Source organism: Heterocephalus glaber, unplaced genomic scaffold (assembly GCF_053883595.1).
Source record: "Heterocephalus glaber isolate CG9 unplaced genomic scaffold, H.glaber_assembly_v1.0 deba00000331, whole genome shotgun sequence".
In the NCBI taxonomy this organism is placed as follows: domain Eukaryota; kingdom Metazoa; phylum Chordata; class Mammalia; order Rodentia; family Bathyergidae; genus Heterocephalus; species Heterocephalus glaber.
The window spans coordinates 11,085,956-11,107,248 of record NW_028258142.1 but is presented as its reverse complement, the minus strand read 5'-3'; the positions used below and the strand labels follow the sequence as shown (position 1 = coordinate 11,107,248).

Genomic DNA, 21,293 nt, shown 5'->3' with positions numbered 1-21,293 from the left:
CCAGTTTTGTGTCCAGTCAAGGGAGATCTGGAACCTGTGGTCTATACCCACTCTTGGACCAGATAGCTTCACCAGTGCACTCTGCTGAAGTTGTTTGAACACTAACAGTCGGCACACCACCTGGTTAATATGAAACAGACTTCACAATTTATTTTGGTGGCACCTAAAATACTTCTCTTATGACTAATGAAAATTTGGAGGACACTGACAACCAAAAAAAAAAAAATTCTGGTCACTGTCAATAAGATTTTCTCTACTTTCGTGCATATGTGGTCAAGTTCTAAAATCAGAAAAGTTAATCTGGAGCTATTTCTTAATAATTTAGAAGTCCTGAGTGCAAAGGACAGGAGATCAGCATCTCTTTCCATTCTGCAAAGAGAGTCAATGGCAAGTCAACTGAGATTTTTGTCATTTTCTTCCTCTGTCCAGAATACATTAAGTCATGGAGAGATGATGCATTGGCTGACAATCATACAATTATTGGTTGGAGATTGTACAAAATCTTTTGAGTGACCTCTGACTAACAGATTCTTCTCTGAAGATGAACATGGGCAGGCAAAAGTCAGAACAAAAGCCTGTGTGTACTTATAAATTTTTTTAAAATACCTCTTTTGAATCCAATAGTCTGTCCCATAAAAGAAGTTGATGTGAACGAACAAAAGGATGTAGAGTAGTTTATAAAATTTGTGTCACAATCACCTTTCCCTTGACAGTTGAAATAAATTAAATATCTCTACATCTTCTACCTGTCTCTCTCCTTTAATCTCTATATTGATTTTTGACCAAACAGCTTTAGGGCTTGAAATAATCAAGCTGCACCAGAGAAAATGAAATGATCTATCATTTTTTTTGTTTAATTTTTTGGATTCAATCTTTTCTTATTTATAATAATTGAAAGAAGGAATTAAGCCAAAATATACAGTCCATAGTTGTCATCTTCCTTCAATTATAATTTTTTACTGATGGATTAAAAGTCCACTTGTTGTTCTTTCATTCTTTCAGTCTGTCAATTGAATGTCAAAAAGCCATTTTGCATTTGCTCAAACTCACAGACACTGACAATACCTACCATTACATTCTCACCTTCATTTCATTGGCAGATTTTGATGTTGTTTACACTTTATTACAAAGAAACAATTCTGTGCAAAATATTCAGTCATGTTTGGATAAATGAAAGATATGATTATAATTAGTAAAAGTTAAATAACTCATCTCCTAAAAGTCCATGACTTTCATCTATGATTTAAGATGTTTATAATTATTTTTTCAACACCTAATAAACAAGACCTTATTCCATATGTGTTTGAAAATGATTCTTTGTGATATTTTTCTGAATGGAATATTTTCTTGTCTTTGCATCTATGAAATTTTACTTTCTTTTTCCTGACTAGTTTAAAAGAAAAGCACTTCTTTTTGAGGTAAGAAATATTTCTGTCTATGCCTTCAGGAATGGAGTCATACTGTATTTAAAATGAGGAAACTGCTCATTTTTCCTCTGTGATTTAAGGTCAACCACTGTTCGACATTAAATCAGAAGGGCAACGTATATTTTGCCACAGCTCCTGCTCTGGTGGAGAGGAACAATTTGGCTTGCTGGCTTCATGTGGCCCCCGAGGTGACTGCAGATGAAAAGTGCTGTCCTCTAGCAACTGCTCTTCTTACTACACACTGCAAAGGCTGCTCTTCCCAAAAATCTTTACCTCTTCATTTTCAATGCAGGAAGAAATATCAGTCTGCAGTATAAACAGAGACTACAAAAAGCAGCCAAAGTCTAGGAAGCCTTGGTTGTACGTATAATCTGGGTGTGGTGGTGCCCACCTATAACCCCAGGAGTTGGGGGGCTGAGGCAGGAAGATCTACAAGTTCAAGGCCAACCTGGATTACATAGTCCAAAAACAAAGTCTAAATAGAAGTCAAGTAAATGAACTGGCTAAATGCATATGGAAGGAAAAAGAGGAAAGAAATGAAGGAAGGAGGGAGAGAAGGCTAGACTAACAATAAAGTGAAATAAGAATTACTGTTAAAAAAATAAATTTTTTTGTAAGACATGTTTCTCAGCAACAACAAATCTTACTCAGAGCAGAGCTGAGATATCCTGAGATTGACTCCCTCCTACTTAACGGTAATGCAGACCTCCACACAGGCATCTATGTATATTTGTACTTTCATAAGTGGAAAAAAAAAATCCCCTTTTCTCTCTCCAGGTATTGATCACCCCGGCACTTACAAACTGGGGACAAATTACAAATACAAAGTGAATGCAGCTCTCTGAAGGGTTCTGCTTAGAAAGAGGCCCTGAAGGTCAGTTTTGTTAGCCTCAAGGTCAGTCTGCTTCTCTGCCCAGTTCTGAATACGGCTGCAGCAAACAAGGGTCTGATCTGGCAAAGAAGCAACCACACCAGCAAGCAGCAGCTGCATTCTGGTCAGCTCAAGACTGGCTCCCACACACTAATCCAGCACTGCCTTGTCATTGTTAGGGATCACAGGGATTAAATACCTTGTCAGTGCCATCAACAATGTTAATATAGTGATACTTCTTAATACACATGAGAAGTATCCTCAGGTGTCTGAGCATCTTCTACTGAACTGAAAATTATTCTCTGCTTTGCCAAGGTTTTGATTTCATCCATCAGTGAAAAATATCTTTGTCTGATGTGCCAAGTCGTAGTAATATTAGGTAGAGTAAAAGAATAAAAAGATTGTTCTTTTAAAACTTGTTAACTTTTTTAAATAAAACAAAAAATTTACATGTATTAAAGTCATGGTTTCATGTGTTGAAAAGGTAATGGTGACTAACATAAGCCTTTTTATGAATAGTGACTCAGCCCCCAGAAACAAGAAGGAAATCTTCCTTGGATTTTTGAACCCTACCTTCTTCATTCTTGACACTGGAAATGATTGAAATCATTCTCAAAATTAAAAAAAACAATGTTAATATAATTGGAGGGGGGAGTTACATAGCTGAAACATACAGGCTGTAATATCACATGTTTTTTTTTAAATGTCAGGAATGTGGCAGATAAGAAAATAAAAAATATTCTGTGCTGGATAGAACACTAAATTCTAAAATATAATAATGGCCACTATATCTATATCAAGCATTAATGTTCCATTAAATGAATATGTTTACCACAAATAAAAAGAACAGAGACCAATTCATAGGGAGGGGCTAGTTTTGTAGTTGTTTCTGTTGTTGTCGTTGTTGATCTTTGGTTGAGTTTTGTTTTGTTTCATTTTGTTTTAAGGTTTCTGGGGATCAAACCTGGGCACTCCACCACTGAGCTACATCACTAGCCCTCTTTAATTTTTTCTTTTTTTCTTTTGAGACAGTGACTCCATACATTGCTCAAGTAGGACTGGAGCTTGCAATTCTCCTGCCTCAGCCTCCCAGAAATCTGGGATTACAGGCATGAGCTACTTACTGCACCTGGAAAATATCCAGGGTTCACTCACCATCAGTAATGGTCAGTCTCATCAGGAAGCTTTCATTTTCTCCAGTGCTGGCTGTAAAATGGCAGCGGTAAAGCCCAGAGTCAGAGGCAGTGGCGTTGATAATAATGATGAAGTTGCTTCTGATGCCCTGCGTGCAGTTGGTCAATATTTGTTTTCCGTATCTGGAGTAACTTATGCCTTCAGACAGATTGCAATGTACCAAGAGGTCTACCTGATGTGGCTGGATCTTCTCCCACTTGATTTGTTGCACTGCCCAGTTCACTGGAAGATCATAGGTAAGTGTGATGTTTCCAGGGCTTGAGGTCATGTGGCTATGATTCGATGATTCTGCTATCTCAAAACTATCTGAAAAGAAGCAAATGATTAGACTTATGGGATCAAATTTTTAGACACATAGGAGGTACCCAGAAAGTTCTACCAAAATGATTGGTAATGTTAATTAATGGAGTCTCACTGATTCTAAATAATATCATATTTTTGTAAGAGAAAAGAATTTTTGAAAGGCTGGTAGACTGATGGTAAAGAGGACATGATGTTCGTACACACCATTTAAGTGTTATTTGGTTAACCAGGTAATGAGAAACATAACCAGAACCCTGCTGATTTTCTTGGTAGTGATGATATTCAGTCTGAATTGCACAAGCAAGTTCTGCAATACTGCCAAGATGATGACTCACTAAGTCATGCTGAGATTTTAATGGTCATAAAAATGATACTAAATTATTTTCATTGAATATATGTGTAAGTTCATTTTCAGATGTATAGCACTGTCTTATGTGTCAGTAGAGAACCACATGTGGTATGAATTTCTGGTAAGAAGGGGCCCTCAATATTCTCCCACGATCCACTATCATTTCTGGAGTTTCCAACATAAATACTCACTATTTATCACCAAAAATCTAAATCAACAGCTTTTATAGTGTGTTCTGGGCCCCCCAAAGGATGTCTGTGTCACTTTTGAAGATCTGCAAGGCCAAACCTATTTTAAAAGTAAAATTAATATGTGATTGACTATCCTCATTCTTGATGGCTCACAAGTGTAGCATAGAACTAAATATACTAAATACAGCTAAAAATACTTGTGCTTCTCCATAAAGTTTTGTCGAGTAGGAATGTAGACAAATCTGCATCATCCTCCTTCCTTCCTTAAATGTTGAAACTCCTTCAGACAAGCATCTCAGAGATTAGAAACCTCCACTTCTCACCTGGACTTCCCCATCATTTTACCTCCCAGGAGTGCTTATATGCTTATGTAAAATAGAATGCTCATTTCTTAAAAAAAAAATTCCTATGGTTTACATTGTGCTCAACATTAAACCTATATGGCAAATACAACAGATATAAACCACATAAGCAAACGCTCTTTAGGGGTCTCAATAATGGTGAAAAATATCAAAGCGTCTTGAAACTAAAAAGGTTATGAACCTAATGTAAATAACACATTTCAGGATTTATTTCCCGAAGTTAAAATAGCCCAGAGCAATAACAGGTGGACCTGTTCATCGGCAGTCATGGCTCTCCCTTCATCGCACAGCTCCCCACGCTCTGCTGCTGACCCAGGGTTCTGACCCACTGGGCAGAAATGGCGTCACAGAGCTTGTGGGCAACAGGGAAAATGCCAAACATAAAACAGTATCAGTCCTCAATTTATATAACAATTGTGATGGGACTGACAGGGAACATCTGGGTTTACAAAAGCAATAATTAATACTAGTAACAGGAGAGGAAGAAAAGGCATAGAGAAAAAAGGAAAAGAAGAAAAGGAGCACATTTTCAAAGGAGTGAAAATAAGTTTAATAATATTTGTTAATATTATTTGTTAATAATATTTATCTACTTAAATTAGAACTCTATCTGTAAAATGGTTTCACTTCACCAAAAGCTACTTCACCAAGTGGTTCTAGGTGTCAAAATGTTTTTGACAAGGCAAGCCACAGACACAGTTTCTCAGTCCATAACCATGCAACCATATACTGGAGTTAACACTTTTACCCACATAACAAGCACACAGAAAACATCTCATCTCTAAGTTATAAGCCAACGCAAAAGGGATGGAAAAGAAAAAAATTCACAAGAACTGGTAAAAAAATCACAAGAAAAACAAAGCTTAAAGAAATGACAAGGCAAATTAAAATAATACCTGATATGGGAAAAGAAAGATGTGAGAAAAGAGAGAAATGAGGTACAAATACAAAGAAAAGGCTAAATCAGATGCTGACATGCTGTGTTAGGAAAATGAAAGAACATAAAAGAAATGAAAAGCTTTTATGCACACAATCTGGGCCCTCAGAAGAGGCAGCCAAGCCCTGGTGCAGTTTTGATGTCTCACTTCAGGGTTCACACAACTGGCTTTTCCTCTTTCTTTCTTGGGATTAAGAAATGCGTAGGGAGGGAAGGAAAGGGGCTTTTAAAAAGAATTAAGATGTTCTATGTACATGTACCAACTTCCCACAAAGAATGTAAATATTATGCACTACACAATGCATTAATAAAATAAACTTTTAAAAAATTAAGATGGTGTCTTTCATGATATATATATATATGTATCAACTACCCATAATGAATGGATTCATTATGTATTGAACAATTAAAAATAGTACCTAAAATAAAATTGGGATTTATGAATTCTCAAAAAAAAGTAGCAGAACCTGAATTCAAATTAATTAATTTTACTTTAGAGGCTTAGAAGTCATGTGTATTTATTTCCCTGTTTCATTCCTAGGGATTGAACTCAGAGCCTTTATGCTGAGCAACATCCCCAGCTCCCATCCCCCGTGTCGGGACCAGGTCTCACTAAGTTACTGAGTTGCCCAGGATTCCATGTATTTTCATGCCAGAATGACACCACATCTACACTCTCCTTTATCTTGAGCCTCTGCTTTTCCCTCACCTCTACATAGGGCTTATCACTTCCGAGGGTCAACTATGATGCCACCCATCCCTCTTTCTTCTTCCTGCTTCATTCAAAATTCTGGAAGGAGTGGGGTGCTCCCCTGATTCTGTGTCCTTGTTTTTCATGAGTGCGTCATACAAACAAGGATTCATTTCTACCATTCCCCAAATACAGCAAACATCACCCACACCCTTCCCCTTCAACACTAGTTGCCCAGGCTCCCTGGAAATAATGCTCTACTCCAGCCCCTTGGTGCCATTGCACTTCTCCTCTCTCCTCTCTGCCCTCCTTCCGTTTCCTCCTTCTGGGCTTGCTGCTCTTTCTAACTTTTTCTTTTCCATGGTGCTGGGTCCCACTTTCTATCCCTGGGTGACTCTGTCTACTCTTACTTGTCAACCACCTTCTCCTGTTCAGGTGAACTAGTTCAGGTGTTACTAGCTCCTGCTCTGTCAAACCTCTCCCGATGGCTTCTAATGCATGAAACAGAATTTCCTTTCCATGATGTTTAAAATGAACTAAAAATTAAACAGCCCAGAATCTCCCTAATCCATCTTCAGGACCACTATTATTATACCAGCTAATTAGAAGTGCTAACACTAGTGGCTTCATGTAGTCCCAAAAGTGCCCGGACTCTGACAACGCTCAATAGGGAACTTTTCTAAAAACTCTTAATAGGAGCCCAGATAAATACAAATTAAAATAGTGGCAGCATGATGACTAGGGAAGTATTCTAATGTGACTTGAAAAAAGCTCTCAAATATAAGCAGTCAAAAGAAATAAACAAACCAGCTAGGCATGGTGGCATATGCCTATAATCCCGGCACTCAGGAGGCTGAGGCAGGAGGATCATTGCAAGTTTAAGGCCAGCCTGGGCTACATAGTGAGTTCAGGGCCAGCCTGAACTACAAAGTGAGACCCTGCCTCAAAAAACAAACAACAACAACAATAAAAATAAACAGATTAATTTCTAATTGCAGGCAGCAAAGTCCAGGAAGTATTGAAGGAGGACTTCTGCATCTTTTTTCTCAGTGCTGAGGACCTAACCCAGGGTCTTGTATGTGATACACAAGAACTCTGTCACTGAGCTGCATGCCCAGTTCCCAATGAACACTTCTGAAGCTCACAAGACATGTAGTATGGGAGGATGCACTAAAGGCAGAAGGAGGAGCACGGACACAAAAGGCTAAATTTCTCCAAATGGCTTTTCTTCCTCCTAGTTCTGCCTGTGACAGACAAAAAGTGAAAATGTCAGCTATGCTGGACCTTGAATTAAAGTGTCAAGCACTTTCCAGCAGAACAGAAACAGGAGCAAATTGGATCTAGAAACCTAGAGCAGGTCAGCATTCCTGGAGCTATACACACCAACTCCTGCCCTGCATTCATCACCAAAGTAGAAGGCAACAAAAGTGCTGGACGACATTGCTCCCAAAAGTACAATATTCCATGAAGACCAAATTAAGAAGTGTTCCCAAAATTCACATGGCAAAGTTCTACCATCAGAACCTCAGAATGCGGCTGATTTAGATTTGTAAACGTATAGCCGAGATGGTGGTCATACTACAGTAGGGAGACCTAGTCCAGTACAACTGGTGTCCTTATAAAAATGGGAAGTGTGGGTGCAGGCATGCATTCAGAGAGACCGCCATGTGAAGGTGGAGGCACATACCTGTAATCTCAGTCACTCAGCCAGTCTGGGCAATTTAGCAAGTCCTATCTTAAAATAAAATTTGGACAAGAGCTATGGATGTAGCTCAATGGTAGGATGCTGATCTCACATGCATACAGCCCTAGGCTCAGTGTCCAATACAAAATAAAAGACAAAACAGATGAAGGCACAGATCCAGTTCTGCTTCTGGAAGCCAGAAGTGGGGAGTGGAACCCGGCACTGCTCTCAGAAGGAGCCCACATGCTGACACTTCCTCTCAGACTTCAACCTGCAATGTGAGAGACAATAAGTTTGGGTGGCATAAGCCAACCAGATGATGGCACTCTTTCACAGCAGCTTTAGGACACCGATGTAGGAAGGAGGGTGTGACTGCGCCCACATTTTGGGTTGCCTGGGCCTCAGCACCCCCAATCAGAGATAGCAAGGCCACCCTGTTACGAAAATCGGCAATGTTTACAATTCTCCTCTCATGTACGGCCATTTTCTGCCCATCATTTCAAGTGTAGATAAAAGGTAATGGAATCAAACAAGATAAAAATGAGCTAAAAGGATGCTTGACTGAAAATGACAGACAAAGCTGGAAGCATGAGAGCTACAGTTAAGAGATAAAACACAGCCAGATAAAGCCATCATGAAGGTAGACCAGGCAAGACCATTTGTTTAACTGAAGAAAAGAAAGAAGAAGTAACTAAAATCAGGTGGGCATTCCCAGATGGCAAAACTGAGACTTGGCCCAGAATACACATATTGAAGAGAAGATTTGCAATATGTCCAAAATGTGCTGCAGCTGGCCTAGCTCCATGACAAGCAGCATAGCTTGGGCAGGTTTGTGATTCAAACCACTTCCGGGTCCAAGCAGCTGCTGAGCAAGGCTACTGGGCCAACCCCAGATGACAAGCTGCTTATCTGGGGAAGCTCTTGGAGCTCCCAAGACTTGGGGACCTTATATCATAACTTTCGTTCTTGTAAGTTGTTAAATAATAACTTCAAGTAACTCCATCATGGCAATAATGGTTCTGTTTAATTCAGTACCATAAAGGTTGAAGCGCATGAAAAGTCTGTTTGTAACAATTCTATATTGTCTCTCACCAAAAACAAAACAAAACAAACCAAAAAACCAACCAAACTAATGGGATATAAGAATTTTAAATAGTACATGTCTGAGGACTTAAAAATATCAAAAGATGACAATACAGCCCAAGAGCATTGGATTGTTTTGTCCTAAAAATGCTAACACCTGGTATTCCACATTTAGGGAATTGAATGGAGCTTTTCTTCAGAGTAGGTTTTTAACAGAAAAAGGTATGAAAATATTAATACTTCCTCTAATTTTGCCCTATCAGAGAGTAGATTATGTCCCTGTAGCTTCCATTAACCATTTTGTCTCCTGTACTGTAAAATTATCAGTGAATTTTCAAAGTGAAATAATAAACCTTGAATAGTCCTTGCTATAAGCCAGCAATAAATGCATGATGTGTGCTCACACACGTAGTCTCCACAGATAAGTCAACTGGTGAACAGCGGAGAAATTTTCCCCTAGGCAAGAGGTCACCAAGCCACTTCCTTCATTGCTTGTCCCTGCAATGGGGCTGCAGAGATATCCAGAGTTGCCCTTTCTACTGCTACAAGGCTAGATTTTACAGAAACAGATAGGACCATGGAAGTCCCAGTTCTTAACTTTCTTACTTTCTGATGCCTTAAACCCTATAATTAGAAATTAGTTTCTGTACTTGACCTTGTCAAAGTGAATATAAACATTTTTAATTTCTGGCAGGTACCAACATGTTAGTGTGAAATTGTCCACTAGATTGATTTCCAAGTAGAAGGAAAGGAAGGACATTTCCACAGACAAACAGCCTGGAACAGACTTGCTATATACAAGGAGAGAGGCAGAAACCAAAAAGTAGCCTATCCCAGAGAGGCCATGGTTGGCATGCTACAGGGCTGCATGCAGGAAAGCAGTGAAAATCTATCCATATGGGGTGTGGTGGGGTGGGAGACTCATGCAAAAAGATGGATTACATGCAGGAAGCATGTAATTCCATCTCTTTTATCCCTCCTTCCTTCCTTCCACATTCATTGAACAAGGATTACTGAATAATTGTTGAGGTAAAGACACAGAAGGGACAATTCTTGGTTCTGCCTATAGATGGTTATTTTAGTATCTGTTTCATTATACATCTTTTATATTTCCAGTTAATTTTGTAGACAACAAGTAAGTAGTATTTCTGATGCATGACATTTGAAAACTGGTGAAGAAGCAGTTGATATGGTGTTAAAAATGGGAAAATAAGAAATGGCACGTGCACTTCTCCACAGTGGAATACACACACAGATGTGGACTTCCACTTCAACTTCTATAAAATGAATGATTTAATAAAGTTAGTGATTTATAAACCAAGTTTTATAACACATTTCTACTGAGGAGTCACAATTTTCACCAATGTGATTCATATCTAATTTTACTCTGAAAGTTTGGAAAACAATGCTGGAAAAATTCTGCAGAAAAAGACCTCATCTATAAAACAAGACATTTCCTTAGCATTGCATAAGTCTCTAGTTAGTAATAACAACAGCATTTAAAGAAAACTTTCACTCTTACAAGTCTGTCTTGAACATTTGAATATGAGCCAATTTTTCTAGCCATGAATTTGGTGCTGTAATGGCTACAGTTGAAAAAATGCTAGGATTTCTTGGGGGCTTAGACTTTCATACAATATTTGTGTTCTCTTTAAGGGATAAAAGCAAATGGTGAGTGGGAAGAACCGAAAGAGCAGATTGCCTGCTGGGATCTTTTTTTTCAACAAGCCTCCAATACCGCAGCACAGGAAGCCCTGTGGACAATGAGAAGAAGCAGGGGTGACACAGACACAGCAGGTGTTCTCAGTGCTCCGTGGGCACTTCTGGGATCCCTTCACCCCTTTGAGGTCCTTTAGCTTCTCTGTGCTCTCTCCTGCCTTCTCTGTTTGAGGCCACCTGGGGCAGTTGTCACCTGTCTTGCCTGACCATTGACACACCCAGAGGGACCCTGACCCTAGGCTGGTAGGGACGTGGTTCCCTTCCTTGACCAGGTCACCCTCACAGAGCTCTCTCCAAGATCAGTTACCATTCACCTCCCTCAACTTGTCCTTGCCTTGGTGCCCTTTCAACACTGCATCCCCTACTGGATTTTCCTGGGAGCACTTTCTAACACATCCCCTTCACCTGTATCTTATTCCTAAGCCCTGCTTCTGGAGAATGCAGCCCTAAGACAGATGCAGTGCTGGGACTTTATAAGTTTTACTTCGAACCTAGCATGTGGACCTACACAATAGAGCCTGGATGGAGGAGAGGCTACCCAAGGCCTCCTAGACATCACTTGAGCCAATTAAAAACTCCCTCTTAACCGTAATTCCAGTACTCTGGAAGACTGAGGCAGGAGGATCACAAGTTCGAACACAGCCTGGGCAACTTAGAGAATTAGTGATAACATCTCAAAATTAAAATTTTTAAAAAGTAAGAGGAAAGAGACTGAAGATGTAGCTCAGCGAAAAGGTCCTGGGTTCAATTCCCAGTACTGAAAAAGGAAAGAAAAGAAAAAACACCTCCCTCATTGTCTCACTTTGACTCCAACACTCTCCAAGACCTGCTTGGTTTTCTCTTACATGACCCGCCTGCCCATAGCAGTCTCTGGGGCACTGAGTCCTGCAGCCCTTATTTCCTCATGTTTCATGCTTGTTTCTAGTTGCATATAACAAATTACTACACTGCAAAATATGAACTGCTGTGTTTTCTATTTTCTTTGTGTGTGTGTGTGTGTGTGTGTGTGTGTGTGTGTATGTTTTGCTTTCCTCAATTATGCTGAACTTCTTGGAGACAAAAATAATTTCCAAAACATTTGTTTGCTACTTGTTATTCCTCCATGTTCCATAAGTTTTAAAAGTAATTGAACCATGAATTGCACATATTTTAACCTCAGGGGAAAAATTTACATGAAATCCAGCACATATGTGATAATCAATAGAAACCTGCTGAATTCATGTAGTTCATAGGCTAGAGCTAAACATAATAGTATCAGAGAAATCTTCAGAACACAAAAAATCAAACAAAATGAAAACACAACACACTTATCAGAGGTTTCTTTTTTTTTTTTAATGAGACTATTACAATAGTTATCCAAATGAATTTCCTCACTCTGGCCCTCTTTCCTCCAATCCACATTGTATCCAAAATTATATGACAGAAATGTGAAACTGATCATTCTACACCTTTATTTTTAAAAGGTTCAATGTTCTCCATTCTCCAGAACAAAGCACACATTCTTCAGCCAAAATATATTTATATATATAAAATTTAATTATATATATAATTTTATTCCTATCTTTGTATCGGGTGTCATCTATTACTATAATCTATCATGTACTTTAGCTTCCTCAAGAAAAGTATTCATCCTTATGCTTTTGCCTCAGCCATGCCTTCTCCTGAAATTCCTTCAAACACTCTTTTCACCTTATCTCAGGAACACTTCTATTTATCTTGCAAAAGTCAGCTGTGATGCCACCTGCTTAGAGGAAATATTTTTTAACTCATCCCAAGATAAGGCTAAATACTCCCTCTTCTGTTTTACTTCTAAACCTACTGTGCAGTATTTTGTTTGTTGTCATTTCTCCCTGCCCTGAGAATTTATCAAGTCCTTTGAAGCAGTAGACCTGCAAGATGTCTTGTCTTAGCCCAATGCCAAGCACATTAAGTTGCCCAGTATATACTGACAAAACAAATGGATGAAAAACCATCTCCCATGATTACAATATATCATAAGTTTAGTGGATGAGACCTTTTCCTACATGACTTCAGGTCTGTGTTCCTAGGTTTGCCTAAGAGACACACACCAAGAGCTGTCCCTCCTGGTACCACATCCCCCTGAGCACCAGCCAACTCTGCAGGATTTATGGTTTTAATACTGCCCCTACAAAGAGCTCCAGGTGCTGTTCAAAACACAAAAAGATGGACAATATTTCATACAACCCTCTGTGGGAGGAGAGGCTGCAGTTATTTAGATCAAGCTATAATAAAGTTAAAATGAAAAATATAACAATGATGAAAAACAAGTGTAAGTATGGCTGTTGGCAGGAACAGCAGTAATCACCATATCTGGAAAATGCAAGCAGTTCAGGAAAGAGGCAAGACAAAACAGAAGCAAGAAGGAAACAAAGAAAACCGAAAGGGTTTATATCATTTAATTTGAATTTAAAAGGAAATTTTACATGTGCATATGTTTGTTTCTGTGTGTTTGTGTGTGCGTATGAAATAAGGAAATAAGTATGGCAGTGAAATAAAAGGATATATGCATTCAATTTTTATACTTTGCATATTTTCACTTATTTATTTTACATACTTTTGCACATATAGCAAGGATATAAAATATACAGATATATTATACTAAGGAGTATCAGTGATATATAGAAAAGAATATGTGCTCACCAAAAGATATCTGCTAGTCATATTTTGGCTGTGAAATTCAGTTTTGTTCAATTGAGAGCATTTTATTATTTCATTTTATTTCATCCACTCAAATGCTTTCATTAATTTCTTTAACATAAAATGTTTGAGCCCAAACCCAAGACACACCAAAATTGACAACACTGTCATGAAGTGAGTTACTGGCTACTTTTTAAATAATGCCTAGTCTGAGTCCTACCTGTGTTGAATCATTTTCACACATCTTTTTCTTCCTTCATCCAAGAAAGGGTAAATAAAGCTCCAACAAGTTTTGAAACTGAGATATCTAGACTGTGTAATTCTCTAAATTTTTGGACATAAAATTCCTCCCAACTGATGGCTAGAACAAATGTCATGACTGATTATTGAGGTTTCAGCTCCTACCTTCAAAAAGAAACATTATCCTTATCAAGATGGATAATAATAATAATCTAACCTCTGGTCTGAGCAAGTTACTTATTATCTCCTTGTCACTAAGTGCTTTACATATACTATGTCATGTTAACATTTACAGCAGTCCAATGAGGTGTGCATTATTACATCATATGGATGATGGAAGTTAGGCCACAAAGGTAAAGAGAAAAGTAAATCTCTGACCCTTGAAAGGAATGGGCTCTCTTTATGTTTTTCCTCAGGTATAGGTGTACACACAGCACAGCAAGGAGTTATCAGCTGGAAGGCATTTAGGGCAGTTGATTCACTGGTTTCTCATGTCTAGAATAAGGTAATCCCAGACCTACATGAGGCTCTCCCTGTTATGAGGAGAGATGGAAAAGGCCACCCCCTCTGAGCAGATGCCTCGAACAGCAGCAAGCAGATGCTGGTCACAGCTGTCGGTGGGCACATGCACTATTCTTGATGGCCCTGCAACAACCAGCAACATCCTCCTTGGATCTGTCAGGCCCTCTTCCCTGGCTCTATCCCCTGACCTTCATCAAAACAGCAGAAAAGAGAGAGGCATCTGGAGAATATGAAAGATGTTGTAGAAAGAAAAAGGAATGTGGGAGCCTTTTAGCAAATGAATCGACAGAACTTTGAAAACAGACCAAGTTCTTAATTGAGGAGAAGAATGCTCCTAAAAGATGTTTTATTGCTATGTTGGAATATTTTGCAGTTTACATTTCTCATTTTTCACAGTGAGAAAGGGAATGTTTTGGTCATAATTATAAAACAAAATAAGCCTTTTACTTTTCCACTTTTAGCAAAGTGGAAAAATGCTTAGAACAACTCTGGCACTTCATTAATTTATGTTTATGCATTAAAGCACGAGTACTCCAAAAACAAAGCGCAACACTTTAGAGAAAATTCAATAAATATACATCTGTCCCTTCAAGTGGTTACCTTTGCCATCCACTTATTAAATTCTGAACGTGGGATAAGTGCCAACAAGCGTTGAGAAAAAGATTATAAAGGTCCCTTTGCAAGTAAGACCTTGTGAGGTGATGGCAGGCACTGTGAGTAGAAAACACTTCCAGGGCACAGGTGCCTAGTCATATTCACAGCCTGCATGGTATCAAGGAAGGGACAAACCCAAAAGAACTGGAGAATTACAGACTGTCTCCTAAGAAAGGGAGAAAAGGAAAGATGATTCTTATTGGAGTGTGGAAGAAAATGTTGGTAGCCCACGCCTTCACTATCATTTCTATTGCTTTTAATGAGCTTCCTAAAAATGAAGTTGGAGAAAATATATTCCTTCTGTTGGACATATTTCCAAAGTTTGGAAAACCATCTCACTGTGATCATATATTCTTAGCATTATTTCACAGCAACAAACTAAAATGTTCAATATTTGCAATACTATCTAAGAATTTGGTTTGTATATCTTACATTAAAAAGTGAAAATCTCTAGCTCTGAAATTCATCTATAGATTAATCAGATTTCCCATAGATGTGACACTACAGCCAACATCCACAATTTAAAACATGAAAGATTTAATTTGGCTCACAGTTTCAGGGGATTCAGCCCATGGTTGACTGGCAGAAATATCATGACAAAGTAGCATCACACAGCCTAGACATTGACTTCATGGTGGCATGAAGCAGAGCAGGGGAGCAGACCCAGGAAGCCAGAGACCATGTACAGTGTTCAAGGTCATGCCTCCATGATCCACCCAGACACTCAAAACTATGCTTTACTAATCTACTGAGCATTTCTTAATCCAATCATGTTCACTTAACCCAATTAATGGTCACGCTTTGTAAAATTTCATATAGTGTGCAGAACAGCCCTGGCCCTCTTGGTGTGTTCCATGTGTTTGATGAGTCCTTGGATTTCTTCTGTTAGCCACTTCATATTAGTGTCTTTGGCAATTCAAGGAAGAAGCAGAGAGACTTGGTTCAAGTTCATTAGCACCATCAGAAAAGAAGTTCACAATGCACACACTGTACCAACAAACCCATTGTGTTCATGGACAAAGAGCAGAACATTTACTTTCAAATTTTGACTTGAACTTGTGGTTGGAAATTCCTTGCAACAGCACTGTCAGTTTTCAATTTTCTCACTGGAGAGCTACAGAGTTCAGCATTTGTTTTGGATTCTTTCTATTGTTCTTTTAGAAAAGCATTTCTACTGGAACAAATTAGAAAAAGAAAGAGGAGCAAGACAGATCAGATTTCTGCCCCTTCTTCTAAATGAGAATGACAACCAAAACCATTTCAGGTGCATTCGACTGTCACTGTTATTCCCAATAAAATAGAAATGTTCACGCTTTAAAGTAAGCAGCACACCAGCAGCTTAGGATCTATTATATTTAAGACAATTTTTTAAGTCTGAACCAAATCTAACAACGCTCTGTGGAATTACAATTGATAATGCAAAAGGTCTTGACTAATCTGAAAGAAAAGCAGTATAAAAAAAAGTCCACAAGATATTTTTGAACTGTATTTGCATGCTCTGACTTTTCCAAGAATTTTACTCCTATTCACTTTAAATCAAAGGAAGAGTTATTTTAAAACATTAGGACTTTGGGCCAGGGATTTAGCTCAGTGGTTCTGCCACCTTCCTCACAAATGCAAGGTCCCCAGTACCAAAAATATATATATTAGAACTTTAACTGGAGTTGTCCATTGGGGAAAAGCATCATTGATGGCAATGCCATCCAGGGTCATCAGGTATTCAATGTCTTCAACTATGGGTGTCATGATAATTGACAGTGATTCTTAATGCAGGTGAACTCATTTCACTTCATTCTGTGTTTTCACATAATGATGTCTGGACATTTATATATTAAAATACATATCTTAGTATAAATTACTTCCTTCTTATTACTTCTTTGTATTATTGTTAGAACATATATTTAATCTTTTGAAAATATGTGCATCATTTTCATAATGTATGAATATAAGTTCAAAATAGTTAAGAGGACTTATATTTATTATGGAAAAGAACCCTGGATGTGATAGGGTTGAGATTTGCTGTCTCCCACTTAATTTATTATTAGCAGTACAAATAGAGATATACAGAAATGTATAGACATTTTAGTAAATGATCAGAGTCTATATGATGTATTTTTAATCTAGTAAATTAATCCATGTAATTAATCAAATATCCCTATGTGCTTTTTATTGTGTGGTTGCTCTCCATTTGCAGAATTCATCTGAGAGCCATATAAAAATTGTAAACACTAAAAGCAAAGACAAAATAAAAAGCAAATCAAATTTTTTCCAAATTATTCAGAAAGAGTTCAGATAAATGTCTCATGAATTGGTATGTCCTGTTGCTAACACTAGTAGGCAAAACTAGTAGAAATGGTTACTTTTGAAATATTTAAACTATATGTTTGCCATTCCCTCTGGCTTCTTAGCTCACTGTAAACTTTCTAAATTAGGAGTGTGTTCTATTTCCCATGCACAGTATATACTTCCCTCCAAAGTCTGCAATTTAATTTCCACCTCCATAATTTTAAATATTTTAAAGTCATCATTTCGCATTCTCCATTTTCCTCTAAAATTGCCTTCAGTAATGGCTTCCTAACTCCATTATCTTGGAATTACATTTATCATATTTATGGGTTTGCCTTTTAAAAGTGAAACAAAACAAAAAGCCGTAAAATTTGGGGATCTGACTAATCACAGGATATGTCCCAGCCAGTAGTAGTGATTTCAAATATACTTTAACGTGCTTCGATCAAGGTGAGATTTATCACAGTATGCTATTTCATTTCAGAGGCATAGAGCTCCAGAATAACAGAACAAAGCATCTTTTCAGTTGTATTCAACAGCAAAAATAATTTACACACAAGCTTAAATTAGTCATCTCCACGTGCAAATAAATAAATCACCAGTGGCTTAAGCAAGCAAAGATAACCACAAAGATGGTGATTGATGATTTCTTTATGAAATACCACAAACAAAACTAAAAACCTTATGACATATTATGCTAAAAGATTAACTTGGTACATATGTACTAAAAAACATATTGCGTAAACAAAGCAAATTAATGTTAAATAATAAAATTTAAGAATACTGTAGCCCTAGGGAATAATTTAATGTGACATTAGCCATCTGTTCATCCCCACTGTCCCTACCCTACCATATAGTGTGGACCCTAAAAATGAAATATTTCTGTAGAAAATTAAAAATAAAACATAAAAACACTGTCAGACTAATCTATCTGTATGAAACAAAATGTTTTCCAGAAAGCTATGACTCAAAACATTTATCATATCATTGAGAAATAGTGATGTGTTTGCTTCATAAAGTAATACAAGAAGAATACATCCATAATTTTTAGGCTAGAGTTGAACCACAAAATAATATTTTCTGATGAGTCACTGGAGCTAGAGACTTTCGATTCATCTTTCATAAAAGTGAATAAATGATTCATCAACTAGAGTAAACCCACTAACCACATGAAACCATTATTCCTGTCCTTTTGTACATAAGAGAACAGTAGAAAAGATTTTCATATGCAATATATGTACGCAGTGAGCATTCATTATATTCTAATCAGTTTGGCCTTAGGAGATATTTAAATAACACTGTGACTTAAATTTTGTGATATGGCATTTTTTCTAACAATCTCCATCTTTGTAAATGGCACCCACGTGGGTCTTGCTGCCACATTACAGAAGCCACTCTTGACCTCTGTCTTTGCCCAGCCCTCATCTTTGTCTTGACTTTTGCATTCTGTCACTTCTTCCCTTCTATCTGCCTACTTCTCTGCTTTCCCACTTGAATGGCTTCTTATATCACCTCTCCTCTCAATAGTTATTACAGGAGTTTTGCCATTATTCTTCCTACTCATGCCTACTTCACTTCAATCCACTGGTAATATAGCCAAAGCAATTTCTATAAAACAAATCTGACCCTCTTATTCCCTGGCTTAAAATCCAAACTTCTTAGCACTAGTATCAGGACTAATAAGGCAGCTGTAGTTTCTCCAAGCTTCAGCTCTAGTCCAGCACTCATCCTGCTCCTGGTCTTATTTGCCAGTACTGCAATAACACACACGTACTTGTTCTCATCTCTGAAATCCATGTGAGGCTCCTTTCCCTTGGTACCCCCTTTCCTTTCATCTTTCTCTGCCTTTTGCTTCCAGCCGGGAGAGTCAGATGTTGCTTCTTCCATTAAGTTTCTTCAGACTCTGTTATATATTCACTCACCCACCCTTTATTCTCTTCTTTTAACTTATATTTACCTGTGCATTCACAGTGCAGCTTCTAAGATATGTCTCTCATAAGGTTGTTGGGTTTTTTTTAATAAAGCAGAACAATTTATATGTTTTCCTACTTGATGTTAATTTTTCTTGTTAGTGAAAATTCATTTTTCCAATTTGCTGCTTTCATCATTTTATTTCATTGTCCAGAACATTAACCATGTCCAGAATTATGGGTATAGATTTATCTGTAGTTCTTCGCTCAACTTGTTGAGGGAGGAGTAGTTGAAAAGGCTCAGTGATGCAGTTTCCCATCTACATAATTAATGTAATTAATGTATTGATCATGCTTTGAGGGAACAGTGGGGAGATGGGTAAAGGGAAATATGGGCAGTTTGGGTTCACTCTGAAGAGGATCAAAAGAGTTTCATACTTGCCAAAAGTCCCAAGATTCAAAACTTGAAGCAGAGTCAGGTTCTGGGTTAGCCTGATGGTACAGGACAATATCAGAGGACATCTGTGCACAAACTGAGCAACAGGAAGGGCACACCCAGCCCAAGGCTGCCCTACACAGGACACCGAGCTGAGTTAATCTCAATAAACAATTTAACCCTTCACAGGCTATTGTAAAATATACATGAGGCAATATTTATGAGGTATAAAGATGAATAAGGCCTACTTCTTTTCTGAAAGATGTTACCAAAACAGTCATGTGCTATAACCACAAATTTAGTTTGAAACAATTTAATGGCAGAGGAAGATTATTGTCACCTAGGGGGCAACAAAAAGGGTGAGAGTCTAAATCAGCACTGGACAAAGCCAGGTACTCTAAGGCAGGAGCAAAAGATAAAGCTTGACACTGGAGGTAAATGAAAAGAGAATCTAGCTGGAGAAAAATTTAGGGTCTGTGTGGGGGTGCTGATAGAAAACCAGACCTCTCCTGGATCACAGCACCCTACCTCCTACCCCAGACCCAAGGCACATTCCATTTTGGGAGAGAACCAGACTGAAGTAGTGAGTCTACATTTTACTGGCAGCCTGGCTGATAAAACAGACTCAAAATCACTCTGATCTCCCTACTAGGCACAATGAGTGAGAATCTTGAAAGCTGGGGATTCAGAGAAGCTGAAAGCAGGAGAACAGTTTATGGGACAACAAAGCCACACAATAAAGTTTTGAAAACAATCCAGCACCTGTGAGCAGTGGGACTGTGGGAAGAGAAAAGGCTTGCCCAACACAGAAAAGGTAAATCACCAGGTCCCCCAACATACAACAAGAATTCTGTGCTTGTGGATCATCCACAGTTGCTGGCAGACTCCCACATGGGCAAGAATACCCAGGATTGTGCCAAGTATACAGATCAGAAAGTGGAGCTGGGAGGTCTGTGAAAGGAGAGATGGAGACTGGTGCCTAGTCAAAGGGATTTTCGAGCTGGACTAGGTGAAGGGCTTGCAGAGGCCTGGGGAGGCCTCTTACCTAGGCAGAGAGTTGCTGAACTCCATGAGGTATGGGCAGAGCGGATCCCACTAGAAAGGGGGGGGGCAGCTGTGGACTGCATCCCTGGAGACACAGGGAAGAGGAGGGTGACTCATTGGAGCCAGAACGTAGCAGGCACTCTCTTACCATTTCCTCAATCACCAGAAAAGCCTTAGATGGCATGAAGAGCAGTCTACCACCACCACCCCATGTTGGCAAAGGGATCCTCTGCTGAGCTTGGGGACTATCCCAGGTTCTTCAGGCAAATATGTGAGCAGAAGTCTTGAGTCAGAGACAGACAGACATCTGCAGGCACAAGATAAAGAACTGGGCCAGAGGTCTTCTGGTAATATACTAGGTGAGGAAAGCCTGTGGAAGGAAGATGCAGAGATGACCACAGTATTTGGCAGGCAGTGAAGTAAGTGGGAGTGAGAGGTCACCGGTGAAAGTCAATGGAGAATGGACAAATGAGAGTTGACCAAACTATACCATATGCACTTCCTCCCAAAACGAATGAGGCAAAAGGATCTTGAGTTTGTGACAAAGGCCCTCAGTTGACAATGCTTAGAACACAACTTCTAGCCAGGAAGTGGGTCCAGAAGAATCAGCAGTTGTCATCATTTCAGGTAGGCAATTGAGTGGTCCACAGAAAAAGACTGTTGGGCTGCTCACAACCTCACCATGACTCTAGCATAGAAGATTATGCTGTGAAAGTTTCTAATTTTTTTCTT

At 38.6% G+C, this 21,293-nt stretch overlaps 1 protein-coding gene across 2 annotated transcripts in view; it reads right to left on the bottom strand.

Annotated features, from left to right (window-relative positions):
• The window catches only part of Cd226 (CD226 molecule), a 69,723-nt gene that overhangs the window by 23,337 nt on the left and 25,093 nt on the right, over positions 1-21,293 (bottom strand). For both annotated transcript variants that reach the window (XM_004861971.3, XM_087191436.1), the window contains exon 4: positions 3,454-3,798. In XM_004861971.3, coding sequence (XP_004862028.1) covers positions 3,454-3,798 — 345 coding nt within the window. The remainder of the gene's footprint in view (positions 1-3,453; positions 3,799-21,293) is intronic.